The 17,873-nt window shown below is 42.8% G+C and overlaps 1 protein-coding gene across 2 annotated transcripts; it reads left to right on the top strand.

Moving 5' to 3' along the window:
- THAP1 (THAP domain containing 1) lies at window positions 1-6,469 on the top strand. Of its 2 annotated transcripts, XM_062609765.1 has the most exons (3): window positions 134-341; window positions 798-993; window positions 4,350-6,469. In XM_062609765.1, exons 1-3 carry the CDS (start codon window positions 271-273, stop codon window positions 4,815-4,817), a joined length of 735 nt encoding a protein of 244 aa, XP_062465749.1. In that variant the 5' UTR covers window positions 134-270; the 3' UTR covers window positions 4,818-6,469. The 2 variants fall into 2 exon arrangements, with proteins under 2 accessions (XP_062465748.1, XP_062465749.1); XM_062609764.1 differs by lacking the exon at window positions 798-993 and having other exon boundaries at window positions 1-341.
- The last annotated feature ends 11,404 nt before the right edge of the window (window positions 6,470-17,873 follow it).

The raw sequence follows: 17,873 nt of genomic DNA, 5'->3' as shown, positions 1-17,873 counted from the left end.
GAGGATTCGCCAGGGCGGCTCCGCCCCTTTGATCCTACTCGCCAATGGGCGGGCGCGGAGCGTGCCACCACCGCGAGAGTTGCCTTGAAGCCGGCGCCGCCATATTGGAGTCGGGAGAGGCCGCGTCCCCTTCTCTGCCTCTCGGAGGGTCACGGGAGGGGGGGGGAGTAGTGGGAAGGCTGATGGGAGGATGTGCGTTCGGCGGTGAATTAACCGGTCCCGTGAGCCCGACCCCCGCTACTGCACGGCGGCCGGCGCGGGGCAGGGAGGATGGTGCAGTCTTGTTCCGCCTACCGCTGCCGGAACCGATACGACAAAGAGAAGCCCATCTCCTTCCACAAGTGAGCGCGGGAGGCGGGCCAGGGCCGGGGTGCCATGGAGGCGGGGCCGCGGCCGTGCGCGCGCGCCCCCCTCCGGAGGGGTCGTGCGCCCGGGGGTCTGCGGGGGGGTCGGGGCGGGTTGGGCTGGGGGATGGAGAGGAGAGGCGGGGGGAAGGAGGAGGACGTGCTCCCGGCGTGTCAGTGCTGTGCGTGTCCGGCGCTGAGCGGGGAGCCACATCCGGCCCCGCGCAGCGTGCCGGCTCCTGCCTGCGCGGGGAGGGAGGGGGAGCCCTTCTCCTCTCTCCACACCCCCTTCCCCAGCCCGGTCCTGGGTTGGCGGGAGGGGTTCGGCTCAGAGGATGGGCCCGTCAGAGGGAAACCCAGGTGGTCGTGCGGTCAGTCACGGCAGCGCACAGCTGTAACCCGACCCCCGTGAGCAAGCTTTCCCGTAAAGCTGAAGGTGTTTCGTATTTGCAGGTTTCCTCTTACGAGACCTGATCTTTGCAAAAAATGGGAGGCTGCTGTAAAAAGGAAAAACTTCAAACCGACCAAGTACAGCAGCATTTGCTCAGAGCACTTCACTCCTGACTGCTTTAAAAGGGAATGCAACAACAAGCTTCTGAAAGAAAATGCCGTGCCCACGATATTTTGTTACACTGAACCTAGCGAAAAGGTAAACCCGAAGCATTCGTACAGACACCGGAATGCTGTGTGTTGTGCGTATTCAGGGCCCGAAGTGGCAGGGCAGCCAGGAGAAATTGCAGGTTGTGAAGGATGCCGGCAGAGCGTGTGCAGCTGGAGGCACGTGGAGGGCTGTGGTGGCTGGAATACATCCAGCCGCTTTTCTCATGTAGATGTAGGCTGTCTGAGGCTCTGTAGCACGTAGAGCACCGCACTAACTTCCAGTAGCTCTGATCTGCACTTCTGTGCCTATGCAGAAGCCTTGTGCTGAATTAAGTGGAACGGCAGCAGAGTAAGAGGGTCCTGCCCTGTAATTCAGTTGTTCGACTGTATTTGTGGCATATTTGGAGTTTTAGAGAGCCTTCAGTAATACTGGCAAGTTGTACTGTAGCATTCCGTGCTGATTGGTGGCTCCTTCCAATACTCAAGTGATGATGGGGTTGTACTGCAGTATTCCATGCTGACTGGTGGCTCCTTCAAACACTGAAATGATGATGGGCCTTAGGTCTGCAACTTAACTGTCCTCTCTAAAGGGCTCTGTCCTCTGGCTTCATGGAGTTAAAAAGTGAGGGGCAGAGGGGCAGAACGGTAGCTGCACCTGCCGAAACCTGTCTGTGCTGAAACCATCCTTCCTTGCCTTAACAGTTACCTTGAATTCACAAGCCAGGCTGGTCCCTAGCTTCTGTCTCTGAACTTCTGGTGGCAGTCTTCTGTGACGTGTTTTGCTGCTAAAGCAACTTGCAATAGATGCAAGTCAGTTATGAGTTCTTCCTTGTTGATGTGATAGCTCCAAAACAGGAATGGGAACGTTTGGTTCTTAGCTGCTATAAAGGACATAAAATATTAGATCTCTTGCCATTTTCCTGTAGGGGAAGTGGCAAAGGAGAGAATGGGTATGATAGGTCTAGGGGGTGGAAGACTAATGGGATGGTGTGCACACAGGGAAATAGGGGCTTTTGCTTGTGTGATTTTTTTCTCTTTATATACAATATTAGATTTGATGCAGAAATAAAAAAGGGAATGTATTTGAAATATGACTGATGATAAGAGAATATAATCAGAAGGTATTTAAGGAAAACCAGACAATTTCCAGGTAAATATGGCTGTGTTTTTGCTTGGTTATGCTTCCCTGTTATTGTGAGATAGACATTTTCTGTATTGTGTATAAAATAGTTCCAAAACTTTAGAGACTGAAAGCTGAATGGGTTTACAGGGTGATCTGCAGAAGGGCAATTGGCATAGCAGGATTAGCGGTGAGCCGTGTTCCTCATACATGGATCTACAAAAACTCAAAAAAGAGTGCCTTTTCATTATGGACAAGGATTTAGTGATATTCCTGTTTGTCTCATGGCACTTTTAAGCAAACTGCCACATATCTTCAAGAAATAATATGGTAACGAAGAATAACAGTGGCTGTTTTGGAATTGAATCCACAAATTTTGAAATAGAGCTTTTTATCTTTTGTACTATGTAATTTGAAATACTTTTTTTTCTTTACTTATGTCTTAGGAGAACCATTTACTGTCTGTAAGGAGTAGTTAGAATTCACTTATGATGTGTCAGTGATACCAACGATCTGTTCTCCGTGACACGTTGTGGCAATAGTAACGTATTTATAGAGGTAGCATGTGCTGGATAAGCTGGAAACAGAAGTCACTGTGTGAATTCAGCTGTCCAGCTGATTTTTGCTTGTGCTTCCATCAAGGGTGAGTGTGTCTTTGCCGATTACATCTTTGCCTTGTATTTTTATTTTAGTAGAAAAGTTTGAAAGTGATAGCTGATAGGGTCAAACTCTTTAGAATATTCATGTGTGAATTAGACAGGCACACTCTTAACAGCAGTTTCTTGTAATTGAGAAATAAGAGTGATGGTTGGCTGGTTTTGTATTTTAAAGTGATCGGTAATATTTGAGTGCATATGAAACTTCCCTTCAACGCCAATCACAAAACCGCCTTCTCTGTTACTGTCTACCAAACATTGTAGTTTGTACAAGAGGGATATCTAGAACCCCTCATATCAAGTATTATCTTGTTTGCATGTTAAGTCAAGGAAGGTCAAGTCATGACCTTCAGATCTGGTGAGCTTGATATTTAGGTGATGAACATTTCCCTGTCCTTAGGCTTTCATGTATAGCAATAATATTGGCAACAGGTGGGTAGCTAGAAAATTGGTTTGGTGCCTCTTTTACTGAGAATGTCTTAGGCTTTCTTTTGACATGCAGTATGCAAGCTCTTTTGTTTAAGTAGTGGGGTGTTTTTTAATCATCATGTGCACAGAAGCATTTCTGAATTATAATTCATTCCCTTGGGGCAGAACAAATCTGATTCTCTGCTCTGGCCTGTGCTCGAGTGGTGAGGGATCTGTGTTGTTCTGAGCCATGCAAGTGAACCTATCAAGAGCAGTATGATAAAAACTGCAGTTTTGTGTGGCGTTGAGCCAGTCGATATACCGCTGCTGCCAAAAGGAAGAATCGTGCTTCTTCCTTCTCCATCCCATCTGCCAGCCGTGCAGTCCTGTTCCTCACTCCTTCCATACACCAGAGCAGGTTTAGGTCATACCTTGTGGTGCGTTGTTTTGATTTTTAATAAAGAACCGGAGATTTTTGCAGTGGTGGTGGAAAAGCAAATAGCTTTCTGTCATCTTAGCAACTTACTGTGTTTGAGGAAAGACTACGAGGGTTGGAAGGGCTGCTTTGCTGTTGAAGAGCTGTTTATTTTGGTTCATCATGTCTCTTGAAACCAAACCCTTATGCTGCAGTCTGAAACCAGTGACACATTCCCTTCCAGTTGTTGAGAAGCAGGCCTTGTGTATACCCCTCTGCTCTGCCCCATAAGTAGGTGATCCTTATTCCACCTCAGCAGAAGATTATCTGCTGCTGCTGCACTTTTAAGTCAGCCGATATGTTCAAGGTATAATGGTAAGATGCCACAGAAAGAAGGAGGGACAGAGGGGGATGGGGTGGCAGTGATGAGTTACTCCGTTTGATGGAACAGGAGCCTGCTTTCTTGCTTCTTAGCTTATCGTGGATATGTATTTGACCTAAGTTTCCAAGTGCATATTACTATATCTCAGATAGTAATTGCTACATTCTTCAGTTCTTCATTTATTTGGGACTTCAAGGACTTGAGTTTGAGAGCTGTGAAAATGAAGCTGCGTAAAAAATGTCTTCAGTTTTGAAGCCAGACAAAACAGGCCCAGAACTGTATGTCTATTTTGGAAATATAAGCTTTGAAATTTACTCAATTTCAGTCCTGGTTGTTTTATGTTATTCTGGGGCTGTAGGAAGGGAGTTGTGTTTTGAGCAATGTTAAACATGAAAATGTACTTCGTTTTTCTTGTTGTTCCTAGCCTGAAGAATTTACAGAACAGCCAGAAGATCCGCTGCCGCCTCCCCCACTGCCACCGCCGCCACCACCGCCACCGCCACCACCGCCACCAGCAGCTCCAGTACTACCAGCATCTCCGTCAACTCCTTCATTTCATCTCTCTCAGATAGATGCCAGATTAGTTGATCCAAGTATTGGATTATTGATGCCTCCTCTCCAGACCCCTAGCAATCTTGCGGTTTTTTGTGATCACAACTATACCGTAGAGGATACAGTTCATCAACGAAAACGAATTCAGCAGCTGGAGGAGCAAGTTGAAAAACTGCGGAAGAAACTCAAGACAGTGCAGCAGCGATGCCGGCGTCAGGAAAAACAAATTGAAAAACTGAGAGAAGTTGTTCAGTTTCAGAAAGAAAAAGACATACTGTCAGGAAAAGGCTATGTGATTCTACCCAATGACTATTTTGAAGTTGTAGAAGTACCTGCCTAGAAGTCATGAACATCGGTTTTCACTTTGCTAGGACAAGAAATTTAGTTTGAAAACTAAATGCTCTCTAATTCTGTGCACAAGACTCTCTAAGAGTTCTCAGACAGTAAATATGCAGTCGTACAAACGAGAATACAATTTTTCTTCATGGTCATTTCAGTTTGATATACTTCGAAAGTGCAAGCATCTCAGAATTAGAATGTGCATTTAGTTTACAAAATCTGAATTGCTTTACAGAAGGAAAGGATGCAATGGTGAATACATTTAAACCCAGGGTTTTGATTTGTTTTTTTGCTTTGTTTTGTTTTTGTTTTTATGTTTTGGTTTGGCTTGTTCATTTGTTTGTTTTTTTTTTTTTACAGCGGCTGTCTTATGCTTACAGGGATTGGGGAACTGAATCTGGCTGAGAGTGAAGTTGAGGTTATACACTTAGTTCAAAGCTTTGTCAAGGCATTTAATGTTGGCTTTGGTGATCCCCAGGAAGTGGTTTTCACTGATTTCAGAAGGAGCAGGATTAAGGCAGCTAAGACTACCTGCAAGTGCTGCAGAAAAATAAAGGAAGTTAAGATAAGCATTTCAGCCTGGGAAAACTTCCAGCCTCAGTTTGCTATGCCTTCAAAGCACTGCAAAAAGTCTAATTCCCGGATGCCTTTGGTGAGGTATGTAAATGAACCTCTTATTTTGGAGTAACCTTTCACCGCGTGTGTGTTGTGAGGGACATGAGGAGAATTTGCAGCATAGCTGATGTAGAAGAGGCTTTAGTTTGAGGGCACTTAAAAACACTCCTGAAGTGCAGTGCTACACTGAACATATGTGTTATTGGACTGTTGGCTGGATCAAGAAGGCAGTGTACTGTTTTGGAGTGGCTGTTCTAAAGTACCTTGATAATATACAGTCCTCAAGGTGTTGCAGTGTGACATTCGTACTGTAATGGGTGGAATGTTGTCCTCATCCTTGAGTCTCATCTCAATTGTGTGTAGCTTCAGGAAAAAAGTTTTTTTTATCTTATCAAGGTGTCAGGCATTTGTGACTTCCATTGCAGTATGCTGTGGGTTTTCCCTTGCTCTCTCAGTGGTCCCTCCCCCTCCCCAAAAGGTGTCCACTGAAGGGCAGTAACGGAATTAGTCTTTGGGAGCTGCTTGGTGCTAGACTGGTTTTTAATATCTCAAATGCTGCTGCCTCTCCTTCAGCCTTATTAAGACTCATTGTAAAAGTGAATTTAGCATGACAAAGTAGTGCAGCAGTTTGCACTTACTGTCTGATAGTTTATTTAGTCAATTAACTCATTTAAAATCAGAGAAAATGGTATCATGCTAACCCTGTTGTAGCCTTCACAGCCGAAATTCCTGGATATATTAGACACAAGGACAACGACTTTTCTCAGTCCATGTCAAACTTGTGTGTAGTGTGGATTCTAGCTCTGACGCTAAACAAGGCCTATTCATGATGGCTTTAAAAGCTTCCGTTAATATCCTGTTAGCACAACATTTTGAAATGTTTTGAACCAGTCTTTATACTTCTGACCTCACTCATGCCACATGTCTACTTTCCCATTTCATAGACTTACAGTGAACAAAAATTGATGATGCATCCTTTTGTGTACATTTATGATACGTGATTTAAAATAAAAAGCAAATGGTGTATTAAATTTTTAACTACTCTTTCTCCTCTTTTCCCAGGACTTTGCCAAACTAGGTTCACATTTTCTTGTTTTTTTTTTTTCTAAAGTAACTCCCTGGTTTAGATGCTGGGTTTTATTCACAGCATTCCCAAGTCTTGTTGCTGTTATGCTTTATACTTAAAATAAACTTGAAAATGTTAAAATTAAAAAATTGACAAGGAAAAGACGTTCACACAGCTGTTGCTATGATTTTGGCATGTGTGGCCAGAGTAGCAGATTGTTTCTGTTTTCTATGCAATAATACCCTCTTACTCTCTGGGCCTTTAAAGTGTGACTTCCTGAAGCAGGGCGGGTTGCTGCGATACTTCACCCCTGTGGCTGGGGTGCTGCTGCCATTCCACTCTTCCTCCAACCATTTTGTTGTGCACTGCTATCACCACCCTTCTCACTCGGACCAGTTCTGGTGCTGAGTGCATCCTTCTGTGGGCAACTCAGCTCACCGAAGCACCAGGTTTGGCTTGTAGTGGAGAGGCAGAGGAAGATCAGTGGTGTCAGACCTGATACAAAAAAAAGGCAGGGGCAGGAGCTGAGGATGGAGCGAAATAAGTCGTCTCCTCTGGTCACAATGAGCCGTTGCATTGTGTCAGCTGCTTCTGAAAATAAAGTGGTAACTTCATTCTCTTAACGCTCAGCACTGTTTCCTTCCACCCTGGCCGAAGATCCCTGTCTCCCCACACTGTAACCTGCTGTGCTTGTTGGGCTCATCCTTTTGAGTATTGAAGCTTCACAACCTTCCAGCCTGACAGAAGCAAGTCAGCAAAATAAATTTAAGGCACACTGGTAAATTTCTCATGCATGAAGTTCTTGCGCGTTTAAGCTTTTTATGTTGAAGTTGGTTTAGTGGTTGACTCAAGGGAATGTTCCTCCTGGTGAGAGGTGTGATTATTGCTTGTCTCGAGGATCTCAGTAGTAGCAGGTGGAAGGGAGAGCTGGTGCCCTGTTCCTTTCCTGTTACCAAAGGATTTTTCTATGAAGAGATGCAGTCTGTTCTGACAATGGTCTTGAATTTCTCCTGCAGCAACTCCTCTTTTTTTAAATCAGCCCTCCCTAATTCCTGATGCAGTATGTTAAGGCTAGGTATGGACTCTGCTAGGGATGTGAGGACTGTCAGTATCGTAGAGCAATGAAGGGGGAGAAAAGGCTGGCATGGAAATAACCCATTGCCTTTTAGCAGTTGACTTTTCCTGCACCGGACCTACCCAGCACTGCCCTGCAGTCTCTCTGATAGCAATATAGAAAGAGTAGATGAAGGCTCTCTGCTACTGGCCAGACTAAGGAAGGAATTCCAGCTTTTCATGTAAAATTAATAAGCACAGTGTGTTCCCCAAGCATTTGTTAATGTTTCCTGTTTTTTTTTTTGAAGTGGGACCTGTTACATTCACACCATCAGCTGTAAAAAGGGCTGCATCACTTACTGTTAGTATTGGCCACAACCAGTGCCTGCACTTAGCAGCAATTGATTTGGAGCTAAAAAGTGGAAGTGGGAATGTAGAATGATGTGATTGTCCAGTTGCACACCAAGTAGATGACATTTGTTTAAATGCATGTAGCTGTACTTCACTGAAGCCAATTTTATAAAGCAGACAGTTCAAGGAATTTAGAAAGTACCAGAACTGGGAAAAATGTTTCACTCTTAAAATCTTGAGAGAGTTATTCAGAAACAGGCTGAAGCTGCAGCAGGCAGAAATTAGGGCTTCTAAAAAGAGAAATGTTGGTTTACCTCCCCTGTTGGCCCAGTTCTCTTTTTGCTGTGGAAGGTTATCTGACCTCTGTATAGTGTTTACTTTTCTCCTTACACCTCTGCAAAGTGTTTGCATCTCACTGTCTAACTGGGACAGTTTAAAACCCAGGGATATGTTTTATGGGGAAAATGAACAGCTAAATATTTGGATTACTGCTTGTCACGCTGAGGGAGTCCTTTGTCACTGCCATTTTTTCTCCTGTGCTTCCAGTTGACCTCTTGTCTGTGCTGTTACTAGTGCAATCTTAACAGCTGTGGCAGTGAATTAATGAAACTGAGATTTCCAAGTAATCTTCTTCTTTGCTGAAATTTCATTTTCCTTTAGTGCTATGTAGGGTTTAGGGTATGGGTGTCCTGTGTGAATTTTGAAGGAGTTCTCTAGTAGCTGAGGAAAGTCCAAAGCAAATCCCAGTTTGAATGTAGGAAAAAGGAAACCAAAGGGGTTGTTCTGGTAAAACTGAAACCAGAACAGTTTCTTAAGTCCGTTTCAGATGAATTCTCCTATGGTGCTCTTTGCTGGAGCCAGGCACTTATTCCTAGTTTCCCTTTTGCTTTGTTTCTTTCCTTAGAACTGTTTTAGGTTTTAGTCTGTAGGTGTATCTGCTTCCTCTCAGCTTACACCTTCATCAGGTGTCAGGGTAGAAGGGGGTGTTTTGAGCTATTGTCTAATTTTAACAATCAAAACGCAATCTGCCAAAGCACGTTGATGCTTACTGTCTGTCATTACTGCTGCAAGTTCAGTTCTGTAACTTCTGCTGTTTAAAGCATAGGAGGTTATTTGCCATATTTTAGCCACAATTTATTAATAAAGGAGAAAAAAAAACAGGATTCAAAAATATAATTAAAAAATATGATTAAAAAGATGATGACAGTAAGTGCTATTATAGATTTCTCTTCAATGCTTTCAACAGAAATTTTATTTTCTTACAGAGTTATTTGGATGGAACCACAGCATTTTATTGCACAAATTGGGCAGAAGGCCTCAAAATTTTATACAGACTGAAGGAGTTTAGAAGTGTGCAAAAATAAAATGTATTGGAAAGTTGTTGTTTAATCCACTAAGAATAAACAGTTCCCAAAGGAAAACTTTGGTGAGGAACTTAAATATTCTGAAGTTAAAGAAAACTTTTAAATATGTTACTCAGAAGGAATTTTTCAAGAGCCTCTCTTGAGTATACATTGCATTGTCATAATTAAATAATTTCAGTAATTAAATCTCTCTGAAGTCCTGCCACTATTAATTCATTTAGCACTGAATATCAAGCATTTTATTGTCTGTTGTGCAAAATGATCTAGTGATCCTCCTGTAGCTGCCTCCTCTCACTGTACAGAGAAAATGGACTGTCAGGCCTGGGCTCACACATTCCTGGAACCTCTGAAAAAATGATTGTCTTCTGCGTCATAATTGGTTCTAGTGGACTGTTAAAAGGTCCTTTAGTTAGAGAGGAACATGGGAGACTACAATGAGGCTAATTGTTTTGGGGTTTGTATGTTTGGTTGTTTTTTGGGGGGTTAGTTTGGGTTTTTTTGTTTGTTTTTTAAACTCAGGGAGGACTTGAGCAAATTAGGCAGGCTTCTCATTTCCTTTCAGGTTTCACTGAATGTGACTATTAAGGGTGTATGTTCCATGACTATATTAGTCATCTATAGCCAAACCCAATCTTCAGTATCTGAGTCTGTGAAAAAAGACATGTAAATTGCTTTGGGGGGGGGTATCAGTTCAGTGTCTGGGGCTGGTAATCCAGAAAAAGGAGGTCTTGCCTTCAATAATGGTTTCTTCTTTCATCTTGGGCTCATTTACCAGCCCCCAGCCAGAGTCCAGTACTTTCCAGCCAGGTTCATAGATGAGCCAGGACATTGATTTAGCAGAATGACACCATATACAGCAGTATACTGAAATGGCAGCATGAGCACAGTATATCAACTGCAATATACATCAGAATCACAGTACAAGCATACCGTACAAATTCCCATTACTGGTCTCTAAATGCTTGCTGTCATGACACTGTGTGTCCTCAGTTGCCAGGAAATAATATGTGAGCAAAGTTCATCTTAAGCCACTCTCCCACGCTGATTTGGTGAGTGGTTCATTTTTATTTATATGGATTGAGTCACATACATCTTCTCCTCCCATGCTGGTCTGGGTAGCTGTTTTCAGGGAAGGCTATTCGTGCAATCTGTTGACTAAGTAAGTGATATATTAGCTATATACCTTAAACAAAGGTTACTGTCTATTCCCCCTGGTGTTGAGATAATCTCAGCTTTCTTTATGACAATTTGTTGTTATCACTTACATTCTTCCCTGAGGTCATCATTCTTGACCATCTCCTCTGGGCCTTCCTCCATTGCAGGGATTAGGCACACATCTCCATACCATCTCTTTTCAGGGATGTCTAATGTCTCTTACAGGAAGAACTGAACTTTTTTTTCGCTTCAGGCACTCTGCAGTCTGCACCCATGGCTCAGAAAGGAAGGTTTCGGTTTTTCTTGTGTTAAGAGGAAGGGATCTTTTTTAGGATAATAACCACAGCAGCTGGCTCTGAAGGGAATGAAGCTTCAGAATAACCACTTTCACAGCTCAGTCCAGAGTTCTTGATCTTCTTTGTTGTTATTGTGTTTTCTTTGTTTGTTTTTCTTGTCTTCTTCTTTTCTCGTATTGATAGGATCAGACTCTTCATTCATCATGCTGGTGCTGGTGCTGTCAGGTCCAGAGGAATGGCAGCTGCATGCAAATAAAATTTAAACGGAGAGAACTGTTCCCAGGCTGGCTGTGAGACATCAAGGTGGACTCATCTGCCCTAGCTAGAGCATGTGCCACGTGAGCTTGGGCTGCAGAGGCTGGCCTTACTGGTAGATGGTTCAATTTCTAATATTTGAAGCTTGAGCTAGACTTGCAGGCTTGTCTCATAGGTGTTATGAGCTGATACGGTGTTTTATCAAGTGATTTTGTAGTGGCAGTTTATCTGGGGAACTCCAGGAGTCACTGGCAGATGAATGAATGTTTGTGGTGTTATGCCCAAGGTATGAAAAAGAAGTCATTTATGAGTAGCTTCCGATCAGTATGTATATTCAGTTCTTATCTTCATTTGTCTCTTTCTGAGTCCAGGAAAATCTTTTTTGTTAGTTTTATTTTCTTTGACTGACAAGGGACTGAAATTGTTCAGAGTTTATTTATGTGTCCAGCATGGCGAAGAACTGGCAATTTCTGCGCTACAGGTACTATAGCATGGAAATCTCCTGGTTGTGGGTAATAAGAAACATGTCTATGCCCCCAGGTGAATGTGCATGTGGCTATTTCAGCTTGAGGAACTCTAGTTATTTGCAAGTAATCTATTTAAAATATGCACACATAAACCACTGTCACAGTATCATTTGAGTTATCTTTCTTTGATACTGCTGTCAGCTAATGTTACCTGATGGCAACTTTTCATATAACTAAATACATATATATGTATGTAATATCCTTTATACTCGAATGTTCAAGCAAGGATATGATGGTGTTTTAACTAATCTAACAATATCACTCTGTTGATAACAGCTCTTCCATCAATACTGACATTTACCTCTTTTTCTGTCTACTAATGTTACGACTTATATTTTTTGCTTTGTGATATACCAGCTTAATGTATACCTGGTATATCAGTTAATTGACATGTATATAACTTCAGAAATAAGATGTAACTAAATTAAACTAATATCTACAAATGGTGCTTTCTTGTGTTGTTCCCAGTGTTACCTGACAGGCTAGATCTCTACACCAGATCAAAAAACATCCTCCTTCAACACTTTTTACTCCTTCAGTCAGGGAAGAAATCATAAGCTTATACATGTGGTAGATGATACTGGTCTTTCTTGTTTTTCACAGTATGATGATCACAAAGTCTTGTAAGCATGCTGTCTACTGAACCCACCATCTCTGTGATGAGATAGGACTGTAGAAGTAAAACTTTTCTCCCCATTAGAAATCTATTCTAATCTTCAATGTTATCTCATTTTCTCTGACTTTTTTGTATTTGCTTTGCTCTTCTGCAGCATTGCTCTTCTCTCTTACCAAAGATTAATTTTATCTTTTCTATTAATACTTTCAGAATCTAGAAGTCTGTGTTTCTTACCGCATTTGCCTTTTCTGATCTGATACATGGTAATAATGATATAGTAATATGCGCAATTACAGAGGCTGTCAGCAATAGAGTGCTGGAGTATTTGGAGCATGGGTCAGTAACCTTTTTTTGTAGACTGGTAACTTTTTACTCTTTGATGCTATAAAATGTGCCACAGAGATGGAAATGCAAAATGTTGTTAGAAATAGCATTAGAATGAAAAGCATGTCTCAACTGAAGACTGCTTCAGGTTAATGGATGAGCTTGGCCTGTGAAAAGAAGAGGTTTGGTTATTATTTCAATGGATTTTACTCTCTGTGCATTCAGGCTGAGTTTTCACTCTTATTCTACTTGCTTCTTGATTCCTGTATATAAAATGATATCTGTAAGAGGTTTAAAAGTGAGCTCAGTGATTCTCCGGGGAGCTGAGAGCTTTCTGAGCAATGCCTTCACCACTGACTTAACTTCTATCCCACTTAAATGAGCAGTAAAGCTCCTGCCTGTGCTGAAATGCTGAAAGCTTGACTCAACATTTTGAGCAGAGCCTTGCCGAGTCCCATGGGGCTGGGATTTCTTCTTTGTGTTGCTGAAAATGATATTGTTTTGCAGTTGGGAAGTCCATCAGCATTATGCAGAAGAGGGGGCACTGGGGCAGTGTCATCCTCTCAGACAAGGCTAAACAGCATTGTTCTTTGGCAACAAAGTCATAATGCCGTGAAGCTTCACCTGATGTTTGCTCATGATGTCACAATGGGCTCCACAGCAGGGTGGCGGTCTGCTGTGCTGCAGTGAGATCACGGTAAGGTAAAATCCATCTGCAATGATAAATGGTTATTTACCTGAGTGAATAAGGCATCTGATAGCATTCCTCAACAAATGGTCCGCTACCCATTGAGGAATTAAACTCCGAAGCATTCCTGCATCTTTGGGGGTGTTTTTACTCCTTTTGATTTTGCTGATTATCTGATGCATGTGGAGTTAATGTGTTATGCTCCCTGCACTTGCTGAGAGCCTCAAAATACTGCAACACTTGTGAAACAAAGTCTGTTGGCTGACTGAAATGTCGTTTGAGGCAGGTACACTGTATTGTAAATGAACATGAGGAGCTGCCCCAGTGAGGTCAAGGTAATAATGTGGGGAAGGCTGACAGCAGCACAGTTTGTTTCATTCTGTCTGAGGCAGCCAAAAGGTCTTTTCAGGCCTTTATAAAGTTTAGAGGGGATGGTGTTTATTCTACAAGCTCTACAAGAACAGTGGCAAGTTGTCTTCTGGCACACTTCCTCCTTTTCAGCTTTAAACTGAAATAGGGTAGACTTAGATTAGATACTAAGAAGAAAAATTCTTCGCTCTGAGAAAGTGGTGAGACACTGGCACAGGGTGTCCAGAGAAACTGTGGCTGCCCCATCCCTGGCAGTGTCCAAGGCCAGGCTGGATCAGGCTTGGAGCAACCTGGTCTAGTGGAAGGTGTTGCTGCCTGTGGCAGGGGGTTGGAACTGGGTGAGCTTTAAGGTCCTTTCCAACCCAAACCATTCTGTGTTTCTATAATTTAACTAGGTTAATTTATCTGAATAGGCACAGACAGGCCATTAAAACAGTTAAAGGAAATAGGATATGCTGGCATGGTATGAAAAGCAAAGCTTGTTTCTACGTATTTTTGTAAGTAACACAAATTACATTTTTCGTGAGGTTAAGTTGTAAACACTTGGGTTTTGTATTCAGCTTCTCTGGCTTGTCAGAAGCAAGACAAATGGCAGATTTCAAAGATGTCAGCCCGTAGAGATAGCCTTATGGGTCTCAAAGCCTCTCTAGTTTGCTGTTAAAAGCTTTATTCAATGAACTTACACGGTTTCAAGATACAGCTATTGGTTACATATGCTAGCATTTAATTAGGTTACATATGCCACCAAATAATTGCAGCACTTCTACTTCACATCCCTTCTGTTATGATTATATGTTGCCCCAAAATTGCAAGTCACATAAAAAACATACTCTGACTTCAATCAGAAACTGTGAAGGCATCTGATACACTGTGCTTTGTTTACACTGATGTTTAACAGCAAGTGTTTCCATAGTCCCAGGCTAATTGATATTACTCAGAGCTGTCCTGTTATATATGTATAGGCTATTATGCATGCAGGTCCAACTCCTTTCTTCTATGCTATTATCCTGAGACATTTTGTATGAACACTGAAAAACACTAAAAAAATCCCAAACAAACAAACCACCTAATGCCTATCGTTTCATTTGTGCCACTCAGAAATATAATTGGATTTTGCTTGTACATATTCTGTATTTCACAGTTGTGAGCACAACTGTGAAAACTTGTAACAATCAAATACCTGGAGGTAGGCCACACTGAATTTTAACCGCATATGAAGACATTCAAGAGGATTGTAATGTCTTCATGTAATAAGTTATTATGGATAGGAGTTCCAGAAGTTATTGTATGGGAAAGCTGGTTTCTAGGTCTGCATTTAAGAGTACTATCTGTTCATAAGCCAGTGAACATGGAAGTCTGAAATATGCCACAGATGTTCAAAATTATGGTCCTACACATTCTGTCTCTTTGGTTCCTACCTGTGAAGGTTTCTATCTAATCTTAAGAAATCTCTAGGAGGAATAGATACTGTTATTTATAAATTATTTGACATTAACCCAAACAATACAGACTTAGCATGGCAAGCAGGCATCTCTGGCTAGAAGGCTCACATCCCAGCTCAAGCCATCAGAAGGTAGTCATCAGGATAGCAGTGGGCTGACATGATTAAAAGGACAGAAGTGAGTTAGTGGAGGTGTTAAATGAAGAACGTCTTTCATACTCCCCCAAAACTGTTTCTCCATAGACAAGTTGGCTTTACAATACTGGAAAGGGTGACTCCTGTGACAGAGATGAGGTCTGGTCTGCTGACTGGCTGCTGCCAAAGCAGTTTCTGCTTTTTAGCCAGGGATGATCCAAAGGAATGTGCGTGCATTTCATAGGAGCTGCCCCATTCAAGTGAGTGTTCTGGCTGCTGTGTTAAAGTTCCCACTTTGTAAAATTATTGGCTGTAATGTAGCTGAATGGGGGAATTTTGCTCTTAGCATGCCACAGCCTCCAAAGTATGAGTGCAGGCTGGGTCCAACCCAGCGCCCCAGACCTGCTTCTTCCTGGGCAAGTGCTGCAGCCATTTGGTATCATGCAAAAGGTGGGTGTATCTCAGACATCAAGAGCCTTGCTCACAGGAGGACTAAACAGCTTGGATCCTGGGTGGCTGAAGATGCTTGGCATTGCCAGTGGCTCCTAACTTCAGCAAACCTGGCCGCCATTTGGAGATGAAATACTTCCAAGTGGAGCCAGCTCACTTTCCCTTTGCAAGACTTGAGCATCTTCTCATTTGGTGGGCCCCTAGAAATTCAGGCATGCAAAATCTCAGTTCCTGAGCAAAGCAGTGCCTGAAGAAGGTGACTGTACTGCACTCACATCATCTATCAGCCAAAAAGGAAGCTTTTTAACATTCCTGGCTCTGTTTTTCAGAAGGAGGCATGTAAGGGGTGATGAGGCATGCTGTTGATGAGTGGTTGGTGGGAGAAAGAAAGTTTCTCAAGAGCTCTCAAGATGGAGGGAAGAGGTCAGAATAAGTCTGAATCAACCAGAGAGTGGCTGTTTCAGCACTCAAGGAGGGATTAACAATTCTTTGATATTTGTTTTAATTATTATTGTTATTTACTCCTGACCTTTTCCAATTTCTTTCTGAAAGCTAAAGATGAAGGTGCAGGCATCTGTCCTGTAGCTCAGTGGCCCGTGTTGAGGGGCTGTCTTTCTCAGCCCCTGAGTTTTGTGGGGCTGAATGTGGCTGACATCATTGGCAATGCTGCTGCATTTTCTGTTAAAAGAGTAACTTTCAAAAAAGCCCCCTCCAAAATGGTAGAACAACTCCTGATGTGCAAAATGTCAAGTGTGAGGGCTGTGTTCATGAAGCACAATCTGTTATCGTGTACTTGCAGATTAGAGTATATAATACACAATCTTTTCCTACAGAAATGTGAGTCCTAATACACATGTCGAAAATTCACATGATGGAGAACTAGTTAACTGCAGAAATAACTGCTTTTCTGTAATCCAAGCAGTCAGCAAGAGGCATAGTGCAGCAGAAGAAAATGGATAACAACTGCATTTCTTTTTATTGAAACATCATGAACAAAGCCACAAGCACGACAACAACATCCAGTATTGAAGAAAGAGACAAAAGAATATGGACCTCCAACCATTCCTAGCAAATATATTACGTTGTCATCTTTTGGGCGCTAGAGAATTATTATCTGTGTCATGATATCTTTCTAAAGCTAAAAAGAAACCTCCTTGTGAATTGTGGGTGGATGATGTGGACCCACAAAGCAGCCACTTCTGCTAGCTCAGGAAAAGATAAAGAAGAGCAAATGCCCAAAAATGCAGGCAGGAACCTCAGGTCAGAACCTCATCCAGGTTCTGACAAAGCACTGGATTTTGCTATGATATCTCCAAGGGTGTCTCCTGCCCTCCCACACCAGGCAGATTGGCTCCAAAAACAAACTCTGTCTGCTACCATCATCAAGGCTGCGTGGCGGGGATATTGCACCCAAAGAGAAGTGGACAAAATTAACAAAGCTGCTGCCAGGATTCAAGCAGCTTATCGAGGCTACAGGACACAGCAGGAAGTGCCCTTTGGGTTTCATGATTGCCCTGCATACAGTAAGCTTATAGTAAAGGAGGAAACAGAAAAAAAGACAGCAGTTCTCCCTCTTGTCATGGAGCGCTGTGTGTGTTGGGCTAAGGGCTCCCAGGCACCAGGCGTTACCACTGAAAATGAGAGGCTGAGAGGTCAGTGCAGAGATAGACATGAACCAGGCACTTCGGTCACTCCTGGAGCCATTACCTTCAAAGCAGAGTTTTCTGTCACACCCTGTAAAGTCTTGACCCTTGCTACCCCTGAAGTCTTTCAAGCCTTGTCACCTCAACAGCAAGTTCATGATGCTGCAGATAAAATTTTTGCTGTGAGAAGAGCTTGCCAAAGAGCAATAAAATGGAAAGAGCTTGATAAAATGGAAAGACAAGCTGAGAAAATAGCAGAGCTAAGCCAGATCTTCATTTACAGTTATCGATTCACACAAAAATTTTGTAAGAATTACCAAATTTCAGAGTTAGCTAGTGTCACTAAAATGCAGGAGTGGACCACAGAGCCCCAAGACACAGTGCCGCACCTGGACAAGTCCTCACTGTGAAGTTAGAACTGAGAAAGGAAAACAAAGACTCTAATGCAGAGGGCAATGCACCATCTCTGAGAAAGATTAATGTGCATACAGTAGTGAAGGGCCTGAGCACCTCCAGAAGGCCTGTCTTCCTGCGTGTCTTCAGTACCAACGGAGCGGTGGAAGGCTTTTACAGGGCAGCGGGCGGCAGGCAGTTGCATGGACTGTACACGGTCAGAAAGCACGGGGGCTCAAAGCTGTCTCAAGTCCGCATTCATGTAGATGTGGTGGAAATGGAAAGGAGGACAGGCAAGAGTCCATGATGGTAGGAA

The sequence above is a fragment of the Pezoporus occidentalis genome, unplaced genomic scaffold (genome assembly GCF_034315485.1).
Source record: "Pezoporus occidentalis ecotype Australia unplaced genomic scaffold, CSIRO_AGI_Poc_V1 ctg140, whole genome shotgun sequence".
In the NCBI taxonomy this organism is placed as follows: domain Eukaryota; kingdom Metazoa; phylum Chordata; class Aves; order Psittaciformes; family Psittacidae; genus Pezoporus; species Pezoporus occidentalis.
Note: the sequence above shows the minus strand (reverse complement) of the source record. Positions and strands in the feature narration are given on the sequence as shown.

Excerpts from the sequence above, each read along its gene's own strand:
- THAP1 (XM_062609764.1), top strand. The coding sequence starts at position 45 with ATGGGCGGGCGCGGAGCGTGCCACCACCGCGAGAGTTGCCTTGAAGCC. Across the intron at positions 342-4,349 it reads AAGCCCATCTCCTTCCACAA|CCTGAAGAATTTACAGAACA; the intron begins GTGAGCGCGGGA and ends TGTTGTTCCTAG.